The sequence below is a fragment of the Argopecten irradians genome, chromosome 10, assembly GCF_041381155.1.
Source record: "Argopecten irradians isolate NY chromosome 10, Ai_NY, whole genome shotgun sequence".
NCBI classification, from domain to species: Eukaryota; Metazoa; Mollusca; class Bivalvia; order Pectinida; family Pectinidae; genus Argopecten; species Argopecten irradians.
Window position 1 is genome coordinate 32,793,017 of NC_091143.1, and position 22,630 is coordinate 32,815,646.

Consider the following 22,630-nt stretch of genomic DNA (forward strand, 5'->3'; position numbering starts at 1 on the left):
AGGATATTTTGTTACGAATGTCTTTTCAGCGTGGCATAAAAACATGTGAGTGTAATCGATTGAGATTTCTTATCGATCTGACAGAAAGTCCAGCCGGAAGATTGTCCAGGTGGATGAGGCAGTTTACATGTGTATTAAAATGCGAACGATTTAACCACGAGAAATAATTCAGCCTGTTCTATTTGAACAATAATGCTTTGTACAACTAGAACCCAGCTACTGCTTTGAACTTTGCACTTACAGACCTGAGGTGATGTGTGTGCTTAACATTCTCTAAACATAGAAATACAGTATATCGTGTTTAACCAATAATGCGTTTTATTTACCTGAAACTAACTTACTCTTTGATGTTGTTACAGGTGCCACCAGCACACACCAGCAGAATGGCCAACATTCGGAACCCCTCTTCACAGCCGCTGATCGATATATCGGAGCATGATCGGCCTGTTTCTTACTCATCAGACGAGGAGTCGTCAAGTAACCAGAACTCACCTTATCGTCGAGCTCCGGAGCCACCGCGCAATACTCCCCCCGTACCACATCGATCCAAAGGAGTAAGCGAAGCCACGAGTAGCGTCGTCGAGAGTGAGGCGAGCACCTTACAACAGGTACATCTCTCTCCAAAGATAACCCGGTCCGACTCTGTTAAGTTTTCTAAGTCAGCCAATGGAAGCGCAGGACGTAAGAGCTCACATCCAATCGGAAGTTCCCAAACACCCCCAAAGCCGTCCAGACGAGTGCCAAGTTTGAAGCTCAAACGTATGAACCTTGGTGTGAACTCCGATAAGGCTGAGGGAACTATGCCGTGTTTACCCAAGTGTCCGAATCGTCCCACAAATCCTTCCATCACTATTACCATAGAATCGGACGAGGAATCTATATACAGTGACTATCTGAGCCCAGACATGAACTACAACAATGACATTAAAGTTCACTTTGTAGGAGATGAGCAGTCCTTGTATGGTACTCCAAAGGAGGAACTATTACCAGGGTCGGGGGAAACATCCTCCACAGACCAAAAAACTAGTCCAACAAGCTACCTGAAAGAACAGTTCATTTCATTTTTCCAACCTTCGGATAATAAATTAGCTATGAAACTATTTGGAAATAGAAATTCGTTAATGAGGGAGAAGATGCGACACAAGCGAGTGGGAAACTGGGTTATACATCCATGCAGCAATTTTAGGTAAGTGAAATATTCCAATGATATTGTTATTTTTGCTTTATGAATATTTTCACATTTGAATGCAAATTTGGCACACGTTATGACATAACTTTTAAAACCATCAATATTTTCATAAGCAATAGTTTTTATGAAAATAATACCTTTGACAGACGATGCCAAATATCTATTATCCTGTAGAGTAAATCTTGATGACATGTGTGTCATAATATGAAAACATTCGGAGTTGACGTTAGCGAGTATCCTATGATGAATGTTATATACAGCGGAAAAGATTTGGTGGAGTAAGTTGAGATTTGTGGTGTCTATAATTATAACGAAGTTTGTGAAAATACTTTGGTGTGTCTATTTCATTTTAATGTGTATTTATTTGACGATGTGATCACTCGTGTCTGAAATATAAATACTAATATCGCTATATCTTATAAACAGAACGGTTTAGTGTGTACACCATACATTGGGTGTAGATCCCCGCTGGTCATACACAATGTATTGAGATACCTAACCAGATGGAATGAAAGTCTGTATATGCATATGGTGTGTCTCAGAACCAAACTTGTGCTCTTCATGCCCACCCCATCTCCCCGAGCTTTACACAAACATTGCTGGCGAGTTATGGGCCACGTGTAACGCGTGCATGCATTTTTTCTAATCGAAGACGTTTCATTTCTACATTGGCCAGGTATTGTAACCTATAAACGACTAGTATAAAGAGCAGTCTCCCTCATCAGGTCTATAATCTAGGCCATGCCCTTCTCCCAAGTTCTTCTTACCGTAATTTCCCCATAAACTTCTGCAATAAATAATAAAATCACTGATAGATCTTTTATACTCTTCCGTACATAAATAACAATGATTTTTGAAGTTAAGTATGAAACACTTTATTGAATAGACCATAATAGCTAACACGTGCATCCCTTTCATTCTATCGCTAAGTAGATTTATTTCCAAGATTGCCTTCTTATCTATTATGAATACCTTTATCCTCCACTGTTTAACCAATAACCCAATACAATATCTTACTACTTAATAGTGTTAATGAGCTAAGACAGTTAAATCATTTGCTGCTATGGTGTGTTACATTAAATTTCATTTTTACATATGCTACAATCTGCCTTCACTCCAGTGTTCAAATTTGTATTCAATAGACCATAGAAGATTCTAACAACATCACACAGTAATATAACGAGCTGTCGTGATGGCGCCATGTTCACCCCCGCTACGTGAGTGCTTCACATCGACTTAGATAACAGGTAGACATCAATCATTCTGCTGATCCTGATGTTCAAACAGCTCTTCCAGTAATTAAACATACGGTTGAAACCTGAACTAATATCACAGGACATCAATTTAACTTCTCGGTGATAACGAAGTATACCGTTTTTGATTGGGTGATTTGTGTTTGATGCGAAAGCCGCGAAAAATCATTTTTGTATGATGATTATGTTTACGTGCAAATAAACAGAATTGCCGACAACTTCGCAAAAGTCAAGTGAACTACATATATAAAGCATACAATCGGTTTACAATAGTATGAACATATTCTCCCATCTTCGTTAAAGTCAAGTGAACTATAATGCATACAGTCTGTTTATTACAGTATGAACATATTATCCCATCTTCGGTAAAGTCAAGTGAACTATAATGCATACAGTCTGTTTATTACAGTATGAACATATTATCCCATCTTCGGTAAAGTCAAGTGAGCTATAAAATATACAATCTGTTTATTATAGTATGAACATATTCTCCCATCTTCGCTAAAGTCAAATGAACTAAAAAATATACAATGTGTTTATTATTGTATGAATATATTCTCCAATCTTCGCTAAAATCAAGTGATCTATGATGCAAAAATATCTGTTTATTACACAACCTACGTCACTGGAAGTGATATCGGGCACACAAAAACAATGAAAAAACGCCCGCTTCAAGATGAAAATCGGCTGAAATTATGACATAAAAGCAATGCATCTTCTAAACCTATCGTGCGTCAAAGACAGTGTATTGTTAGCTACTCTGTGAAACAATTAGATATCGTCAAACTAGCTCGGATAATGCAAACACATCGACACAATATTTTTCGACAGCAGGGATATCGGTCACATTTTATTCATTAAAACGTTATAAATTGTAAATAAATATTTTTTTCTGTCACAAAACTGTCCCGTTTACTAATATGTAATATATGACTGTTGAAATAAAATACTTCATTCATTATATCTGCTCGTGGAGAAACATAGACGTTGCTTAATTAGAAATTATGAAAGTGATAACGGTCACACTTAAAACTTTGTGGGTAACGGTCACATTCAAAGTTACGAAAACTGAATATTGCAGCATTTTACATGTAGTCGTTATTTACGCATTGATGCAACTCCAGTGGATACGCCGCCAAAATACTTTTATTGAATTTATCTGATCTTGAAAGACAATTTTAAACCCACAATCATCATCTTTAATTCGTCCATGGTTCGTCATCAGTCCGTCTTTTTTCGACAGCATGGGTCACATTTTGTTGACTAATATGATTTAGTGTTTGCCTAAATAATAAGGTCAGTTATAAAACACCGCTTTGAACGAACGTTTTGTTAACAATAATAATTGCATTTAATGTAGTTCTCCAGTTCATTTTGAGATAAATGGTAGTTAAATATTCGAACAATAGGAGCATGCAATAGACGATAATTTGGCATTGAATTATGATAAAAAAACAAAATCTATATCTTTCACAGTATTGGGAATACATCACAGTTGGTTTCGCAAGTACTCAGCGTGGCTATACATTCAAATGCAATACGAAATCATTATACAAAACCACAAAAATAGCACAAATATGCATTTTCATTATCACGCAAATCTACGCAAATTTTTCTCTTAATGCATAAACTATACTGTGGAAAACGTAAAGCAAGTTTTCATATTGCATATGGTTCTAAATTCTGATGTAAAAGAAACAAAACGAGAAAATCTTTGTCAGCTTTCATCCTTTCACAAATTTGAAACTTTTCATATTTTTAACATGGCCATCTACTAAACGTTTCCATTTCTTTGAAAATGTACCACATTTTAAAAATCCATCTAGAACAAAATGAAAATCATATTTTTTTTCAAATTCTCTGTTAAGACTGCACAATTTATGTATTATGCTTATATTTGCATTATGAAATCAATTTGGATGTCTTTGTGTTAAAATTGTTTCAACGACAATATACTCCACAGAATAGTCGTGTCAGGATTACTAACGTCATTATGGTCACGTTTTGGGTGTCATTTATACCAACATTGACTTAGCTTTGACTTGGTCAATTGATTTAGTAGAAGTGACATACTTTAAATATTTGAAATTAAACGTAAAATCTCATTTTTTCTAAACTTATACATATTAAAATGTGATTTTTGATGTTATCACCGATCGAATCGATATTGATATATACGTACATATGCACACACCCCTTTAAGCAGAACAGTAAGGCTAATGCTCCAGAGAGTGCATGAACAGGGGTAACTAGATAATACATTTAAACGCCAACATTATGTGTATGGGTTTTTTTATATAAAGACGATACACAAACCGTGCCTGGTACACGGAGAACCTTTTATATATATACAGCTGCTTTATATCGCTGTTTGGATCACTGACAGTTAAAATGACAGCTTCAGAACACACTGGACATGCGCATTATAATCAATTTAAAAGTCAGATTCAATTGTTTGAAAATCATCACTTAAAATATAATATTATTAACAATTATAGCATTACGACGTCACCAGTCACTGTAATGAAAACCCATAGTTTCCCTAACGTTTCTTTCTTTTCAACTATATGTAAAACCCTAAAGAAATTGGGGAAACATGTTTCGTTAAGAGGAAGCTCTCAGAGCAAACATTGGGCGATGTCAGAACTATAGCGCAATAAAAAACAAATACACTCCAGATACCTATAAAATAAAGTAACAGAAAATACATCGAGAGGTTAAAAGACCGTCATATAAGTTTGACCTTATATACAATACATACAATAGTTGTTATTCTTAAAATGTCACTTTTCTTTTCGTTAAAAGTATCATATAAGATAAGTCATAAACACGTTTTTTGGTAACTCTTATGAACATATTACAGTATCAACATTATTAATACTAACTTGAGTTAAATCCATCGAAGTGTATGTGCGTAGAGGTATGGGGCACCAACTTTATCAAGTATGTGTACCTGTTCCCCGCAAAATAAAAAGTTCCGCAAAGATGCTGGATCGTGGCCAGGCTGTTAGGAAGTAATTAATCAGAGCCGGTGGAACAGCTGATATTTCATCTGTTCCATGTTATGTAACGCCGCTCTATAGAATACCCGCCGTCCATTCCAACTTAAATCAGATGCTGGATAGCTCCTTACGTATAAAAATAGGTTGTGAGGTGAGATTACGCCTAAAATATTCATTACCACTGCCCAATAAATATATAAGAAGGTTATACAGAGCTTCCCGAACTGCAGCATGCCATTACAGACTTCTTTGATTTTCCGTCATTCTTTCCTATTTCTAATTTCTCTTGTTTTGAGCGTCTGTTTCTTTAGGTGATACTATTTAAAGTTCCCCTGACCCATTCGATCTCCATGTCTGTGTACCTAACACTTTATCAAGCAGTACATGCAACAACTATTGACCACGCATGTCGTCTGCTTTTGGATTTTCATGACATGCTTACATGTTCATCAATGATATTTTTCAACAAAGAAATTCGCCTTGTATTAGACGTTTGAATCAAATGTTGACGACATAACCACATAGTAACAAAATCATAGTCATTATATGTGTTGTTTTTGTCAAGAGCATACTGGGAGGAAATAGTTTCAGTTAATGTAGTCTAATGGAGAAAATACATTAATAAATATATTAGGATATAAAGGTCACCAGAGCGTGACCTTTAATGTGATGCCGTCTGATCTTCTGCAAAGAAAAGAGAGATTAAGTATATGTATTTTATTGTCTCAAGCAAATATTAAAATTCGTAATATTCGGCTTTTTGAGTCGTAAACTATAGTCGTAATACATCATGCTAAACTTCTTGACCATTCATAGCGTAACCAGATCGTCATTGAGTATAAATAAAAAGACACTCTTACAATGTACATATACGTTATATAATTCAGGAGTTGTAGCTATACCTGTTTTTGTATTCACATCACTCTATCTGTGTTTGCAACTAAAAAGATGTTTGTTTTTAATTGTTGGAAGTCGATCAACATTAATACTAATTAAGGTCCTTTATTTAGGGTACTCGGGAAATGGAACGTTAGTTGGCTGTTGGGTGTGGCATGGTACATATCGACAGATCTTAATTAAGCATTACGTCAGTTACAAAGCTGTAAATATTCAAAAAGAGTAGAAATTATGGAACGGTTCACAGACCTAAAGTCAAGGCAATGGTATAAAATTTCTGTCTTGTCATATCCCTCTAATAGAAACAAAATACGTAACTTATGAGTTAGGCCTTGACGATGATTTCCTTTTTAGTCGCAACTTTTCAGGACACTCCTTGACGGATGTTTATGTTGGTGGAGAACACGCTCGAAACAATAACTCACATGAATTATAATCGGCATCAACCACGGTTAATCAGGCCTAAGTTAAATTGAATGCCAGACAATAACAGTGTCAAAGTATTCTCGTGTAAGGTTATTCAGTGAAAACATTAAGTCATTGTCATCATCTCTCCAAATTGTTGTTAATTTGAACAAATCTGATTAGTGATGCACATGAAATGAATATTCTGAAACATTATTGGCAAAATCATATTATTATCATTTTTGAAACAATGCAATTTTGCAATCCACAATACTATCCAAAATTTGACTGATATTAGTCTACCACCAATATATATATGGTTTGCTACGTTTCAGTCATGGGGCGAATCATAGAATGACCTTGACCTTTACACCTATGACGTAGGGGGAGGTTGCAAGGACCACGCTTCCTTCCCCTCCCCTTAGTTCATGGTTCTATCATATCAACTAGATATAATTTTTATTTTGAAATTTTTTGGAACATATTGAATCGAAAACATTAACTTTGCTTTTGAAGTGTCAAAATTAATAAAAGATTATTATGATAATACATCAAATACTTATTGAAATCCCTTGTGTATTATTATACTACTTATCGAACGTGTCCGCCTGGAAAGTCCAGACAACAACGATTCTATTTTCAAACACAATTTATTTATCGAACATTTAAAAGCAGCACGTGTGTATAATGATCACATGCCGATTTACGTAAACTGTCAGTACGATTCGAACCAGGCGTGGTCGAAAAGAAAACAGTCATTAAACTGTTAAACAATCTACTTATATTTAGATTACGAAGATATTCTACGGCAATATCACAAAGAGCTGATATGTTTTGATTTTCTTTTTAATCGAGTTTCGTTCAAAGACTTCCGTAGTGCTTCTATATTTAACCAGAAATGTGATTAGTGCAGTAGAAAATCTTCAATAGGGGTAAAATCACCGTAGCATTTACGAATAACAATGGACACTATCTTTGATCATGTCTTTGTGGTTTTAACATATGCACTGAAGTATTTCCATGCACGCCGACTAATACTATAGTCACGGAAATTCTTCCAGATCTCACCCGCTCGGTTATAGTTGTAAAGAATAGCCCAGAACCGTCCAGATGTGCACGTGTTAGACCTGCACAGGTGTACATAACCAAACAACAGTAAAAACAGACAGGAAGTCCTTCAGAATAATCGTCATGTTTAAATTTGAGTGATTTAATTCTACATGAGTAAAGCGCTCTCTGAAAGCTTCCGATAAGGTTAACAAAGAACAGTAATTGTGTATTTTGATATAACTCCAGCTATAATACGTATACAAAAATCAGGTTTTTTTATTCATTTTATACATAAAGTATAAATCCCATTAATCCCATTATTTATGGCTAATCGAATACTAAAATAATCATACATCATTTATATTTACGATGTTATCATATATACTATCATCTGAAGAACTATTAGCATCATTATTACTGCACACATATTGAATCCATTATCGAAGTCGACTAGGCATAAGCATTGTATTTAGACATTAAAAGTTCTAGACTTACCAATTGCTCAAAGACATGCACATCAAACAAGAATATTGCTGTTGCAATATGTAATGTTATAAACAATGGTAGAAGCTAAACCAGGGCAAGACTTCCTCGCTCATCCCATTTATTGATTATATGTCAATTTTTTGAAAATCAAGTACGTAAAACTGTCGTGTTTATGTGTTAAAGTACACTAATATATGGTGCATTACATGAGCTGATATTGCCTCGTTGGTAAGCTGTACTTGACCTTTGAGACACTTTCTAGGTATAACATTTTTTTTTAAATCGTTCTTTCTTTTTGTATTGGTGGTAATCTTCTACCTGTAAACTCGACATAACAAGGAAGTAATTAGAAGTTAATTAGTAAATCACTCTAGTAACCACTTTACTGTATAGTGTAACAGTTAGAGAAGTGTCAAGGCTCTACACTCTACCGACTAGGTAATTGGATGATAGACGCGGCAATGGCTGTCAAGCACAATTATCTCCTCGCTGGTTGCAGAATCCCATACTACATAAATGTTTTTCTTGGCGCTTTCTGAATTGAAATTTTCAACCAGCTTAAGTTTGCATTTCTTTGTGCTTTGGCATGGTGAGTTCAATAAATACATAGAAAGATCAGTATTACTATAGAAACACTAGTTAAAATTAAGCAAAATGAGATAATTGGGATACTATGTACACACTGGTAAATTTTAACTTCGAAAAAGGCATATCTATTAAAATCATATGACTCTAATATGTTACATCTGAAATCAAATTTGACTGAAGGTTAATGTAGCCTTTGTTCTTTATTGGGAACTAAAATATAAAACATAAACGTTGGCTTTACTCTAGAATCAATCCAAGTATTCCATCAAAGTTGAACTAATCCCTGTCGTTTGTTTCGTCACAAAGAAAATCGAAATATTTTTTTATATCGTTTTCATTGTATCTACTTACATCAGCCACGTGATGACCATCATTGACTTAGTTATGTTATAATACATTGTAGTTTTTGAATACCGTCGTTAAGGTATATAACAACAGTGTTCTGTTTAACATAACCCTAAGTAGGAGGGTAGGTTACAAAACATTGACGTCATCCAAAACTTTTATTATCGGGCTAAAAAAACGATTTTAATTTCTAGCTGTTACATATGCTAGTCTCTATGTCACAAAGACTTATACAAATGCCTTATTCTAGTCGATGGTATCTACGCTTTATGATGTCACATTTGGGATTTCTTCCAAAGCATAAGAAGTCATATTTTCCTTATATATAGGTTTTTGCTTTTTTTATTTTCTTGAAGAAATTGATACATTTATGTTCGCTGGCTTGAACGTACAGTCATTAAAAGGTCGAGACGAGTTTTACATTTAAAATGAAATGGCATAACTTCACACAGTTTAAAAAGTTACAATTCTGTTTCCCAAGCTGTGATAAATATTTGTCCGAGTCACCAGATATACAAGTGCTCAGTAGTGATTTCGCTGTATGTATGATCATTAAAATACTGTCAATCTTTTATATTTACCATATTAATATAATTATAAATATTCATTTAGTGTGAAAAGTCTACATAATCACTCAATTTTGGTCAAATTAAAAAATGGGATCCAATCTACTTCCAAATATAATTACTGACAATGAATATGATTTGATAATGTAAATTTCTATTTATTATCATGTGTATGTACTTTTTTAGCGTTCTGTCGAACAGCATGGATACATATTTGTAGATCCGGCCTTCGGCTGCCACTTGCCGAAGGGTAAATTGCACTCCATTGTGCTGTATAGTTTAACATTTGTCTACTTTGCCCGCATTACTGTTCGTATCTTATTATGTAATCGTGTTCGTTTTGTATGTCTTGATAAAGGGGCAGATCGCCTCAAAACTTTGACAATTTTGTTTTGTCCACACGGTAGGAATTACTTCCTTGTCCCATATTTATTATTTGAAGTAATTCGTATCCAACAGACTTACGTTTGATTGGATCCCGTGTCATCTGGAAAATCCTGTTGATATTACTTCTTTGACTCCTATATACTGCCTATCATACCTTTAGTACCGGTACAGAACAGCTCATCTGTGATGTGGACATGATGTAGACAGGGTCATACTTTTCATTCTTTATATACATAACGAATATACCTTGTTTTATGATGAATAACAGTAACCGAGTGAAAAAATAAAAGATTCCGCTTCACGAGATAAAATAAAGCGTTATTAATTCCAATTATTACATATTTACGTCTCTGCCCCAGGTCTAGGCCTACTGATACATGTACATGTATTTGTATATGTCGCGATACCTAGTTATTAAAATAATCCCTATATTTCCCACCGACTAATTCAGTTCCACACATGGGACACAATGTTCTAAAGAAATCAACATAAACTAATCTAATACAAAACATGTTTGCTACAACAAAGTACAATAGAAAATTAATTGGGAAGATGCATGTACTATTACATGTATATTTTTGTTTGATATCTAAAAAAGATTATTCCCGCCGAAGCGATATTTTCAACTTAAATGCTGTGTTCTGATTGGTCAATATTGAGTATGAATATAAAAACTGCAAAATACCATATATATATTTACCACACAATATATTTCACCGTGAAGCATGCAATAACACATTGATCAGTAAATCACAACAAATTACCCCAATGTCTCTACAAATAGATTCAGTAAGACGACAATTGTTAAAATTAAAACTGATATAATTGTATCTTATAGCAATTCAGTAATCCTGGAGCGGATATGTAAACTATGAATTTTTGATATTTTCATGACCATGTCATTTTTTATTTAGCTTACATATATAAGTCCATCACACCAAGGACGTATATGATAAATCCTTGATCACACTGTTTATTATTAGTGTTTGTATTGGTCATTGGCTTATGTATATCGTATCGGTTATAGACGAAACGATCACGAGTTACTGATCAAACGCTGATTGAAAAATGTGGCCTGTCATCGCATGCTCTGGTAAATGTTTATTAACAACAGGTGATCATGAGAAGTATTGGAAATAAAAGACAATATAAGAGTTTTACAGCTGTGCCCAAGCATTGATTCTCGTGGGAGATATAAGGTACGGTAAATGCCAGGTCTGTGCCTTGTCACTGCTTCCACTCCTTGACGCTGTACTCTGCCCAAATTTGTTTTTGTTCCTTTTTACTTTGTTTTCGGCAAATATAAATAAAAAAACCTTATCATTACGTTAGATTATTTTGTGTTATTTTTGACATTAAATAGTTGTTATTTTTGGACATTTTTCTTGTTTTGATTATAAAATCGTTGTCACTTATTGTTTTCTAACAATAGGAACGAAGTATTTATTCTGCTATCTTATGTTATGTTTTAGTTGCATATTTGGCAAATTTTAATATATATTTCAGTAACTGGAAATAAAACTTTATTTTAAGAATAAAGTATTCGTGATAGCACTTACCCAGTAGAGGAGTATTCGTGATAGCACTTACCCAGTAGAGGAGTAAATATAGGAATTTTGAGAAGAGCTCTCACTATCTATCTTCATAGCCTTGATCTTGTACAGCAATGCTAGTTGATACAGGTATGCCCTATATCAGCCAGCAACCAAATGTGATACACTATGCAAGTGAACAATTCTACGTATGTGTCTTATCAGAAATGTGTTTTGTAGCGAAATTGCTCAATCGTCTTAACACGCATCACGGCATGGGAAACACTAAGGAACAGGTGTTTATATGTTTGTGTATGATGAAAATGATGCTAATCACCTGTAACCGTATTATATCTTTTTTGGATACAGAGATGTTCCGTTCTGTATTTGGTTTATGGCATCAAACTCTACCTAATAAAACCTATAGCCAAATGACAGCAATGAAGAAAAATAGAGTTTGTGTTATATCGCCAGACATCTCGTCCATTAGACCAATATGGTCATGTGAATCAAAATGGAGAATGATGAGGTTTGATGCATTACCCAACGAAAAGTAATATAGAGATTTGGAGATAATTACACAAACTGGACCATATACATGAAGCCCCACCTTCCAGTGGCTTTCATGAGGCGTCTACTGTACATTTATACTACACGGCAGCATCGAGAAACTAATGCGACGACGTCGGTAAACTAATTACAGATGATAAGCCCCACATCCCTTATGTTGTAATGTTAAACGTCAAATCAAAACAGGACGTTACAAGCACCGTAACGTAGAAAGAAGTTGGTAACTGTACATGTAGTTGCCAACGTCGATTTGATCTCTCTGACTCCGTTGCATTGCTGTTCCACAAGTATACTTTGTATGGTGTTGCCATATAGTATAAAATAAATGGGATGTGCTATATATATATCATAACGTAATGCTTACCGACATGATTATATCTATATACGTAATCATTTACATGCCATACTATATAACGTCCCGAAATCTACGCGTTACATGTCATACTAAATGACGTCCCGAAATCTACGCGTTACATGTCATACTAAATGACGTCCCGAAATCTACGCGTTACATGTCATACTAAATGACGTCCCGAAATCTACGCGTTACATGTCATACTAAATGCGTCCCGAAATCTACGCGTCACATGTCATACTAAATGACGTCCCGAAATCTACGCGTTACATGTCATACTAAATGCGTCCCGAAATCTACGCGTCACATGTCATACTAAATGACGTCCCGAAATCTACGCGTTACATGTCATACTAAATGACGTCCCGAAATCTACGTGTTACATGCCATACTAAATGACGTCCCGAAACCTACGCGTTGCATGTCATACTAATTGACGTTCCGAAACCTACGCGTTACATGTCATACTAATTGACGTTCCGAAACCTACGCGTTACATGTCATACTCCCTGACGTCCCGAAAACAGAATGCTTCAAACACTTGGTATATTTGGATAAAACGTCATGTTCTCAGACTATTTGTAAGAACCAAGCAGATAAGACCCCTAATCATCTAATGTTATTGAATTTAACGGAATTGCAGTAAGGCACACCCAATTTATCTGTATATATATTGCTTTCGTGTTGCTGAGACATTTTTATGTTCGATATATATCATGTGTTTATGACTACAAAATGTCAAATAGCAAAGGTAATGAAAAGATATCGTTCATGTTTCTTAATATAACGTCTGTTATGCTTGGACGTTAAATAAATTATATCAGAACTTCAAAATGCGTTTGTTCTGTAAGTATCCAAGATATATTCATTTTCCATTAAAACTCTTTGATAAATAAACTGATGCCAGCCCATATTTATGTCCAAGTTATGACCGTGATAATTTGTTCTGTTAAGTATCCAAGATATACCACTTCTTCTCTCTGATGTATCGCATTGAGCAATTTACGGGTAATATTTGTTTGACGATTTGCCGAACAATCCGACAAGATAAATCGCTAAGCAAAGACTATAATCATTAAACTAAATTTTTCTATTACAGTATTATCATATCCAATATCTATTTTAAAATTAAGTTATATAAATATACATTGAATCAATATCCATTCAATTCAGATTTTTATTCAAACAAAAGAGTTTGAAATTTACAATCAATAATGCAAGAAAAGGATTTTTTCAGCATGATCTCTCAATAATATGAAAGACAGATAAAGAATATTTGCGGCAAATCAAGAGTTTTTTCTATTTTGTTGGCTTTTCCGTCATATGATAGTAGTTTAATTCTAATGTTACACAAACTTCATTGTTCCGGTGTGTTGTAGGTCACTTTGTTCACATTATACCAACCGCAAACATCTCCTTGTCTGCTGTAATATATACAAATCAAACGTAATAGATCGTCTGAATATACACCAAGAGTTTAAAGTAAACTCACGCAAATTTACAACGTCCAACTTCTGACACGATGAAGGAGAAATCACGTAAATACTCCATGATTTCCTAATGTAAGCCTACCCAAAGGAACAACGATGGCAGCCATACTTTATACGATAGCTACCATCAGTCAATCTTGGGCAGAAATTAAATGATGTACATCTACTAAAGTCAGAGTTACATTGCAATATTTGTCTTTTTCATTCTTAACATACCTTTGATGCACTGTTATTCTCATACCAATCCCAAACCCAGAAAACGGCTCGGCTGCAAATGAATGAGAATTGATTATAAAGATGAAAATGGATATAGACAACACAAAACAATATAGACTCTATTCACATGAAATGAAATATAGGAATATTCTACCTGAGGGTCACAAATCCCAGACTTTCCGAGTGTTAAACAATATCTTGTGATTCAAAGGGTAAAATATCCCTTTCCTTAATATCCACACCTGAAAAAGTATTATTGTACATACATTGACGTTTATTTCCAATTTTGCAGTCCGCCATTTTGATAAATAAATTCGAAGAAACCCGCATATGCAAATTAATTCTCCATACATGAAAATTGCGAGAAAGTTTGACACAAATAACATTATTTGCATCTTTCATAGTAAAATCAGCCTTTTTTCTGAAAAAAAAAATTATTAAAAACTTACCAAACAAATAACAATTGTTTTGTCGCAGTGACGCCTATGAAATTTTATCAAATGGGTAACCATCAATACAATCCAGACAACATGGCTGTATTACATGGATAACCTTGTATTACACCCATAGGTATGAGAAAAATTGATATATATATATGCTAAAAGAACATAGAAGACTATAGGATGGAGCGTATATTACCATTTTAGTTCAAATTAAATTACCTAACATTTGAACCAAATGTCCTGTACAAATTGAATTGTTTAACCTAGGGATACTACTTAATGATTCTTAGAAATGCTTTATCAAAGACATTTTACAATACATTTTACCAATTGTAGCTTTTAAAATCAATTGATAATCAACGATAAAACAAATATTTTTAGGTTACATGAATTTTGTATATAATATTTATTTCATAATTTATCCTCGATATTTATCTATCTTTATATTTATCTATTTTAACGAGTTTTACGTACGTACAAAGTCATGACTATTCTGTGTACGAAATCTGGTAGATAAATCATCAATGCCGACTATCTGACCGAAGCCTACTCCACAGGCTCCCGTTATTCATACACCTGTCGGATAGATTATTTGCTGTCCTTAGATAATTGTCCCCGACGTAATTTACAGCATCAATAAACCTATGACTGACCACAAACTTCTCCAGTTTCTCATTGTAGTACGACTGTTGATAATTACTATATCACTGGTACATGATACCTGTTAAACTTGCAATGCTATTGTAGAAAATGGGACTGCGGTGGCCGAGTGGTTAAAATGTCTCGACACATTATCACAAGCCCTTCACCTCTTAATCGCATGTTCGAATTCCAAATGGGGTAACTGCCAGGTACTGACCGCTGGTCGGTGATTTTTCTCCGGGTAATCCGGCTTTACTACCCCAACAAACCTGGCACATCCATACATGGTCCTGACTGATAATAGGGCGTCAAATTGATAAAACCCATTGCATAACCTAGTGCTTAATTCTAATCAATATCTCAGATGTTCCATCGTCATTGTTTAATTACTTTATAACCAATAGTTCAGACTGTTTTATCGTCGTTGTTTTATAACCAGTTGTTCATAATGTAATATCATTTTTTTAATAACCAATATTTCACAATTTTTTATCAGTAATGTTGCTGTTTGTTTTTTGGTTCCTTGTTGAACTTCCACCATGAAAAACTCAATACCTTTTTTTGGGTTTTTTTTATGATCAATAATTTTTATTTGTTAGTAAAGGTGTAGATACCCGAACAAATACACCTGCATTTAACCCCCAAATACCATTGTGTAGCTCACATCTATTTTCTAAAAAGTTTTATTCGCATTAAGGACTATTTGCAATATACATAATAACCAAACAAAACCATATCTAACGAATGATAACCATATCTAACGAATGATAGAGTTTTGCGTAAGAATACGATTTTTTGAGCAGAAAAAAGATTGCTTGCATTTTAACTTATAACCATTCAAGTATATGACAGGTTTTTGTGGCAAACTTCTTACTTAGAGAAAATTTCCCGATTTTCCTGATGTATAGTTTCTATGGCGCGTGTACTTATTATATTTAGTGTTAATATTTCATTTTCTTAAGTAAACGGACTACATATATATGAGGGAATACATCGGCGCGACATGCTAACTCCTATACCATATTGGAGTAATATATCATCTGTGTAGGTTGATGTGCGTCAATCAAAGACCATGCATGATCAGTCAATAACGATTACCGAGAATTAAATTCAGGCAAACCCTATTGGACGGCACGTACATATCAAAATTTACGGTGATAGTGTCAAACCATATTCTGAATCCGACATATCAATATCACCCTGGCTATTGATTGCAGACGTTTCCAAATTAAGCCATTAAGCACAGTTTCTGAATTAGAAATATCGTAAATCATAGAATTTGTGCAAATATGACATAACTCTTACATTGTTAAATTTCAATTATCTCAATATCCTAATTCGTTAATCTAATCAATACATTCCTCATGTTTCTACACTATACATCTTGTGGGAAGGGCTTAATTGGTTTTGCGATAGGAGTTTTCATTCTGTATGGTCGTAAGTTTTCCAATTATTGAATGCATGTAAACACATTTTATATGAAGCACGAACCTATTTCCGTATAAACCAGTGTGTGACGGATGGAAAATAATTGGATACACTGTAGAAGACAAAATCAATATGATAGCAAACTTATTAAGGTACTTACCTCTTAAGGGTTGCCTTCTGTAGTCACACAAAATTTATCATAAATTAAACAAAAAGTCTTGTTTTCATATGTGATCCGACAGAAATTAATTTTAATAGATATTAAACCATGATAAATAGATAAATATATGTGTTGTTGACTGTTCTTCATCTGTTTTATTATATTATAAATCATCACGCATTTAGTTATACATTCTGTGCTATGGTTACATCAAAGATCTGATAATATTCAATCTGAAGCGTATATTCCGAAGAAAAGACTTTTACTTCTTGCCCCTCTCAACATCAACTGTTCACTTGTAATGCCATATATATAAAGTCGTCAGTTCGCCACAACACTATGTATGACTACAATCCACCTGTTGTCGATACTTTCAGAAACATAAAGTAGTAGCCAATTTACGTAAATAATGTTTCAAACATCTATAATTCAAATTCCGAAAGTGGTCAGTTGATTGGTCAATTTGATCACCAAAGCATTACCCCTTACGGTGTGTTATCATACATTGTATCTTCCTGATGGTATTTTATTAGCGATATGTTTTTGGAAGCATACGCAAACTTTCACCAAATTGACCTTTAAAGGTCATTCACTCTTGGGATGTTATTTAATATTATTCCACTCTAGTGCCCATTACAATGTATAACAACATGTCTTTTTGACATTCATGGAACTACATGAATAAAAAGCAGACCGCGTTATAGAAACTGCAATTAATAACAAAGCGCTGACAAGTCAAATTATGGTCCAGTATATATTAACGGTTGATCGATTTAAACCCATAGAGATGCATGGCAGGCAAACTCCGTCTATCGTTGGCCAGACAACATTTATCACTTGACTGTAATGTTAATAAATTGTGCTTTTCTAGGAAACGTAACCCCAAACTAGCAACCACATAAAACATGTCGTCAATGTGAACAACCGCTCTAAATGACCGATTATGAATCTGGCATGCATGTGCTAGGCACCCATTGCTCAATTAACTATATTTAATGTTAGTTTACCTGTGTGGTATACCTGTTCCTACACACTTAGCTGTCACGAACGATGGCCACACGGTGTGGTTCCCATTAGACGCCGAGGGTCCGTGATCGATACCGTGGTCTGCGTTCGTGCAGGAGCCGTTATCAGATAGTCTTAATAATTCAAACATAGATTCTCCTACAATCACAGCAACGTGTGGGATGGTGTGCAGCACTTGTAAGATGTATTTGACTTGTCGATTCTACTCTCATAATGACGATTGTTGAAGACGTCTGAGGAAAATAATTAATTTCAATGTCTTGTTTTAAAATCATACATCGAAGATTTTAAACGCATAAACTCGATTGCTTAAGTTTAAAAACATCAATTTGCTAATGGATACTGTATTGAAAAACCTTTTGTTTAGTTCAATGGCTAATTAATGTAATTTACATATAGAGGTGAGTAGATGTTCAGAGTATAGTATACTTGGTAGACTCAAAATCGAAGGATGAAAGGAATTAATCTTGTACTAATTACTATAGTATTTAGCTAGTCATTTTTCTCATATTATGTCTTTCTGTTATTCAAATGATTTTTGTAAAACAGTATTAAATCTTAACCCAATATGTTTTTGTGAATATAACTAATATACATCTATTGTAATGTCGTGCTAGACAAAAGTTAGGCCATGCCACTATTGTAACATTGTGAGACAATATTGCCAGTATTTATGGCTGTAACTATGCGTTGGCCTGCTCGCGACCCCGGCGATCATTTACTCAAACTCAAATGAGAGAGGTTTGCCTATTTTTCTGACTACTCTTGGCTGACCTGTAAATTAAATACTAATAAAACTACTTAAGGGTAGATAATTTTATATTAATTAATAATAAATTAATGTTGTATAAATATCACATTACCGCCACTCGAATTCCCTTGGCAAGGAATAAAACCAGTATTGATTAATCTTGTTCGTCATTGTAAAGCTAGCATATGAACAAATTGATTCATGTGTGCGACCTTCCACACTTTCTGAAGGTCGTTTGTTTATAAACCAAGGTCACTTTTCATTTGATTCTACGGTACTCTAATAATAAGGTTATAGCTGGGTTATAAATTGTCAATAAACCATACAGACCGACATCGAATGTTGCACCTGTATAAGTGTCTTATGATGTAAAATCACTATTTATGTACGGTACTAAATATTCGAAAATGATCGAAAATGTAATAATTCTTGTGTACACTTAAATTCCAACATTCAATTCTTTCTTAGAGTGGTAGATCGTAATTTTGATAAGAACTAGACATCACGATTCCATGATAGTGGTTGATTGAACAGAATCCTTTGTCGCTAAAGTGTGTATGCTATATACCCCAACTGTCATTCTCGAACTGACTGTCATATCTGGATTAAAGATTCATAGTTTTTACAATACTAGCTCTACGGAGAAGTCTCATACGCCAGCACAGCAATGTTAGGGGCTGATCTCCGGAGTCATTCTGAATGATAGGGGCTGATCTCCGGAGTCATTCTGAATGATAGGGACTGATCTCCGGAGTCATTCCGAATGATAGGGACTGATCTCCGGAGTCATTCCGAATGAAAGGGACTGATCTCCGGAGTCATTCTGAATGATAGGAACTGATCTCCGGAGTCATTCTGAATGATAGGGACTGATCTCCGGAGTCATTCCGAATGATAGGGACTGATCTCCGGAGTCATTCCGAATGATAGGGACTGATCTCCGGAGTCATTCCGAATGATAGGGACTGATCTCCGGAGTCATTCCGAATGATAGGGACTGATCTCCGGAGTCATTCCGAATGATAGGGACTGATCTCCGGAGTCATTCCGAATGATAGGGGACTGATCTCCGGAGTCATTCCGAATGATAGGGACTGATCTCCGGAGTCATTCCGAATGATAGGGACTGATCTCCGGAGTCATTCCGAATGATAGGGACTGATCTCCGGAGTCATTCCGAATGATAGGGACTGATCTCCGGAGTCATTCCGAATGATAGGGGCTGATCTCCGGAGTCATTCCGAATGATAGGGGCTGATCTCCGGAGTCATTCCGAATGATAGGGACTGATCTCCGGAGTCATTCCGAATGATAGGGACTGATCTCCGGAGTCATTCCGAATGATAGGGACTGATCTCCGGAGTCATTCCGAATGATAGGGACTGATCTCCGGAGTCATTCCGAATGATAGGGACTGATCTCCGGAGTCATTCCGAATGATAGGAACTGATCTCCGGAGTCATTCCGAATGATAAGGACTGATCTCCGGAGTCATTCCGAATGATAGGAACTGATCTCCGGAGTCATTCCGAATGATAGGAACTGATCTCCGGAGTCATTCCGAATGATAGGGACTGATCTCCGGAGTCATTCCGAATGATAGGGACTGATCTCCGGAGTCATTCCGAATGATAGGGACTGATCTCCGGAGTCATTCCGAATGATAGGGACTGATCTCCGGAGTCATTCCGAATGATAGGGACTGATCTCCGGAGTCATTCCGAATGATAGGGACTGATCTCCGGAGTCATTCCGAATGATAGGAACTGATCTCCGGAGTCATTCCGAATGATAGGAACTGATCTCCGGAGTCATTCCGAATGATAGGGACTGATCTCCGGAGTCATTCCGAATGATAGGGACTGATCTCCGGAGTCATTCCGAATGATAGGGACTGATCTCCGGAGTCATTCCGAATGATAGGAACTGATCTCCGGAGTCATTCCAAATGATAGGGACTGATCTCCGGAGTCATTCCGAATGATAGGGACTGATCTCCGGAGTCATTCCGAATGATAGGGACTGATCTCCGGAGTCATTCCGAATGCATAATTCCTGTTACTACTGCCAGGTTTTGTCTAGTTTCTATTTCCGTTGTTTGCTTGTATGATCTAGAAATCAATACAGCTATAACTCTGTCCTCCCGGCTACCACTTCCAGTTACATATGACCCATAGTAACAGTTAGCGCAAGCGAGATTACTTTTTTGACTTCTCAACAATTGAGTGTTTCTTGTAGTCTCTTGCTATTTATCTTCTTCAAATTGATCATGACTTTGTGTATTAGATCAAATGTGTCCAGCCGAAGGTAACCATTTCATACTGTATCTCTAGGCGCCTACCTCACATGTGGTTTTTTATGTATATAAACCGCCTTGTTCAAATAGCACTGGTTATAAGGATTGGAATAGAAATTCAGTAAGCCATTTCTTAGTTTATTGGATTGCTTGGTGGTGTCGAGATCAATACAACTTGATAAACAGATATATTTGTAAATCTTCTGTGTTGAACAGTCGTTACAGATGCCCGCTTGAATCTGTGTTATAATAGCTAATCGATATCGCGTGTTGAAATGAAAATGCTATCTTTGTCCATGAGACAGTATGGTTAGGTTTTCCGTTCATTCTACTACATTTCCAACGACAGCAAGTACTTTTTACAGTTGAATAATAAAAAACAAAGCATTATGAAATCATCTGGAGCTATCATCTATTATCATTAACACTAAAATAAAACCAATAGATGCGCAATAACAGACTCCGATGGAGAAAATAAATAAAATGACACATTATATTGCTTATTTTAATATCGCTTTGAAGCAGGATAATCAATTATAAAACCATGCAAAAAATAACTAGACTAATTAGATAACAACGGTATACCATGTGTTTGAGAGTTACCTACATTAACTCCACCAGTCAACAGACATGGATTACACACCATTATCTATCGGATTGCTCACGAATTCTTGTACTCCTGGCTCTCACTGCTGTACCCAGGAAATATATATGAAATCAATACTGTTTAGCATTTCGTTTGCCATTACGATTTGGTATGCACACACGAGTTTAGTTTCCAAAGTTGTTTTCATCGAAGCCTTCCTCTGCACCAGTTGTTCATATGTTTACTCTATCTTGTGATAGTATTACACTATCTTAAAATAAGTAAATGATAAATCACGCCGACGACAGAGTCATAATTTTGAAGACAATTATGTGTTGATCACATGATGTTTTCGTTATTTGTCATCAAAAATAACATCTTTTGGTTCAAAGCTTGTGTTGGGAGAGGTTTTTTGGTATACTGAATCCCAATTGTCGTTTCGGAAAAATGGGAGTGAAATTTGTCTGTGTTTGTTATTTCAATTTTCTTTAATTTTATATCTTGATGTCAATGTCCACTATATTTAAAAAATGAAAAGAGAGCAACGTTCAAGTAATTCATACAATTAATTCCGTGTCTTATAAGATAAGCTCGCTAACCTCCAAATTGTTAATAGTGTTCTTACAATAGTAACACGAGTGGATCTGGGTCAAATAACGTAAGATTTCAAAACATGTAAAGCATGGATTTTATTGTACATAGTAATACGGTCATCTACTAGTCACATAGGGATAATTGAGCTGTGAGAGTCGCGAGTTCGATCCCGGCTGGTTGACAAAACTCTCATTCATGTTACATATGTAATCTATTTAGATAACGGTTTTCTTAATGATCTCTGTGTAGTATGTAATTAATTAACTACGAATATCACTTAAGTTTTTATTAACAGATAACAATCTTGCATGGCCGCGGTACTTTAACTAATGACCTAGATACTAAGATTGACCGTTAAAGTTCCTGATGCACT

General features: G+C 35.3%; 1 protein-coding gene across 1 annotated transcript in view; it reads left to right on the forward strand.

Annotated features, from left to right (window-relative positions):
* Positions 1-365: 365 nt before the first annotated feature.
* Positions 366-22,630, forward strand: part of LOC138333678 (potassium/sodium hyperpolarization-activated cyclic nucleotide-gated channel 3-like) — a 45,320-nt gene continuing 23,055 nt past the window's right edge. Inside the window, exon 1 of the mRNA XM_069282207.1 lies at positions 366-1,186. Within this exon, the coding sequence (XP_069138308.1) occupies positions 384-1,186 (803 nt within the window). The 5' untranslated portion in view covers positions 366-383. The remainder of the gene's footprint in view (positions 1,187-22,630) is intronic.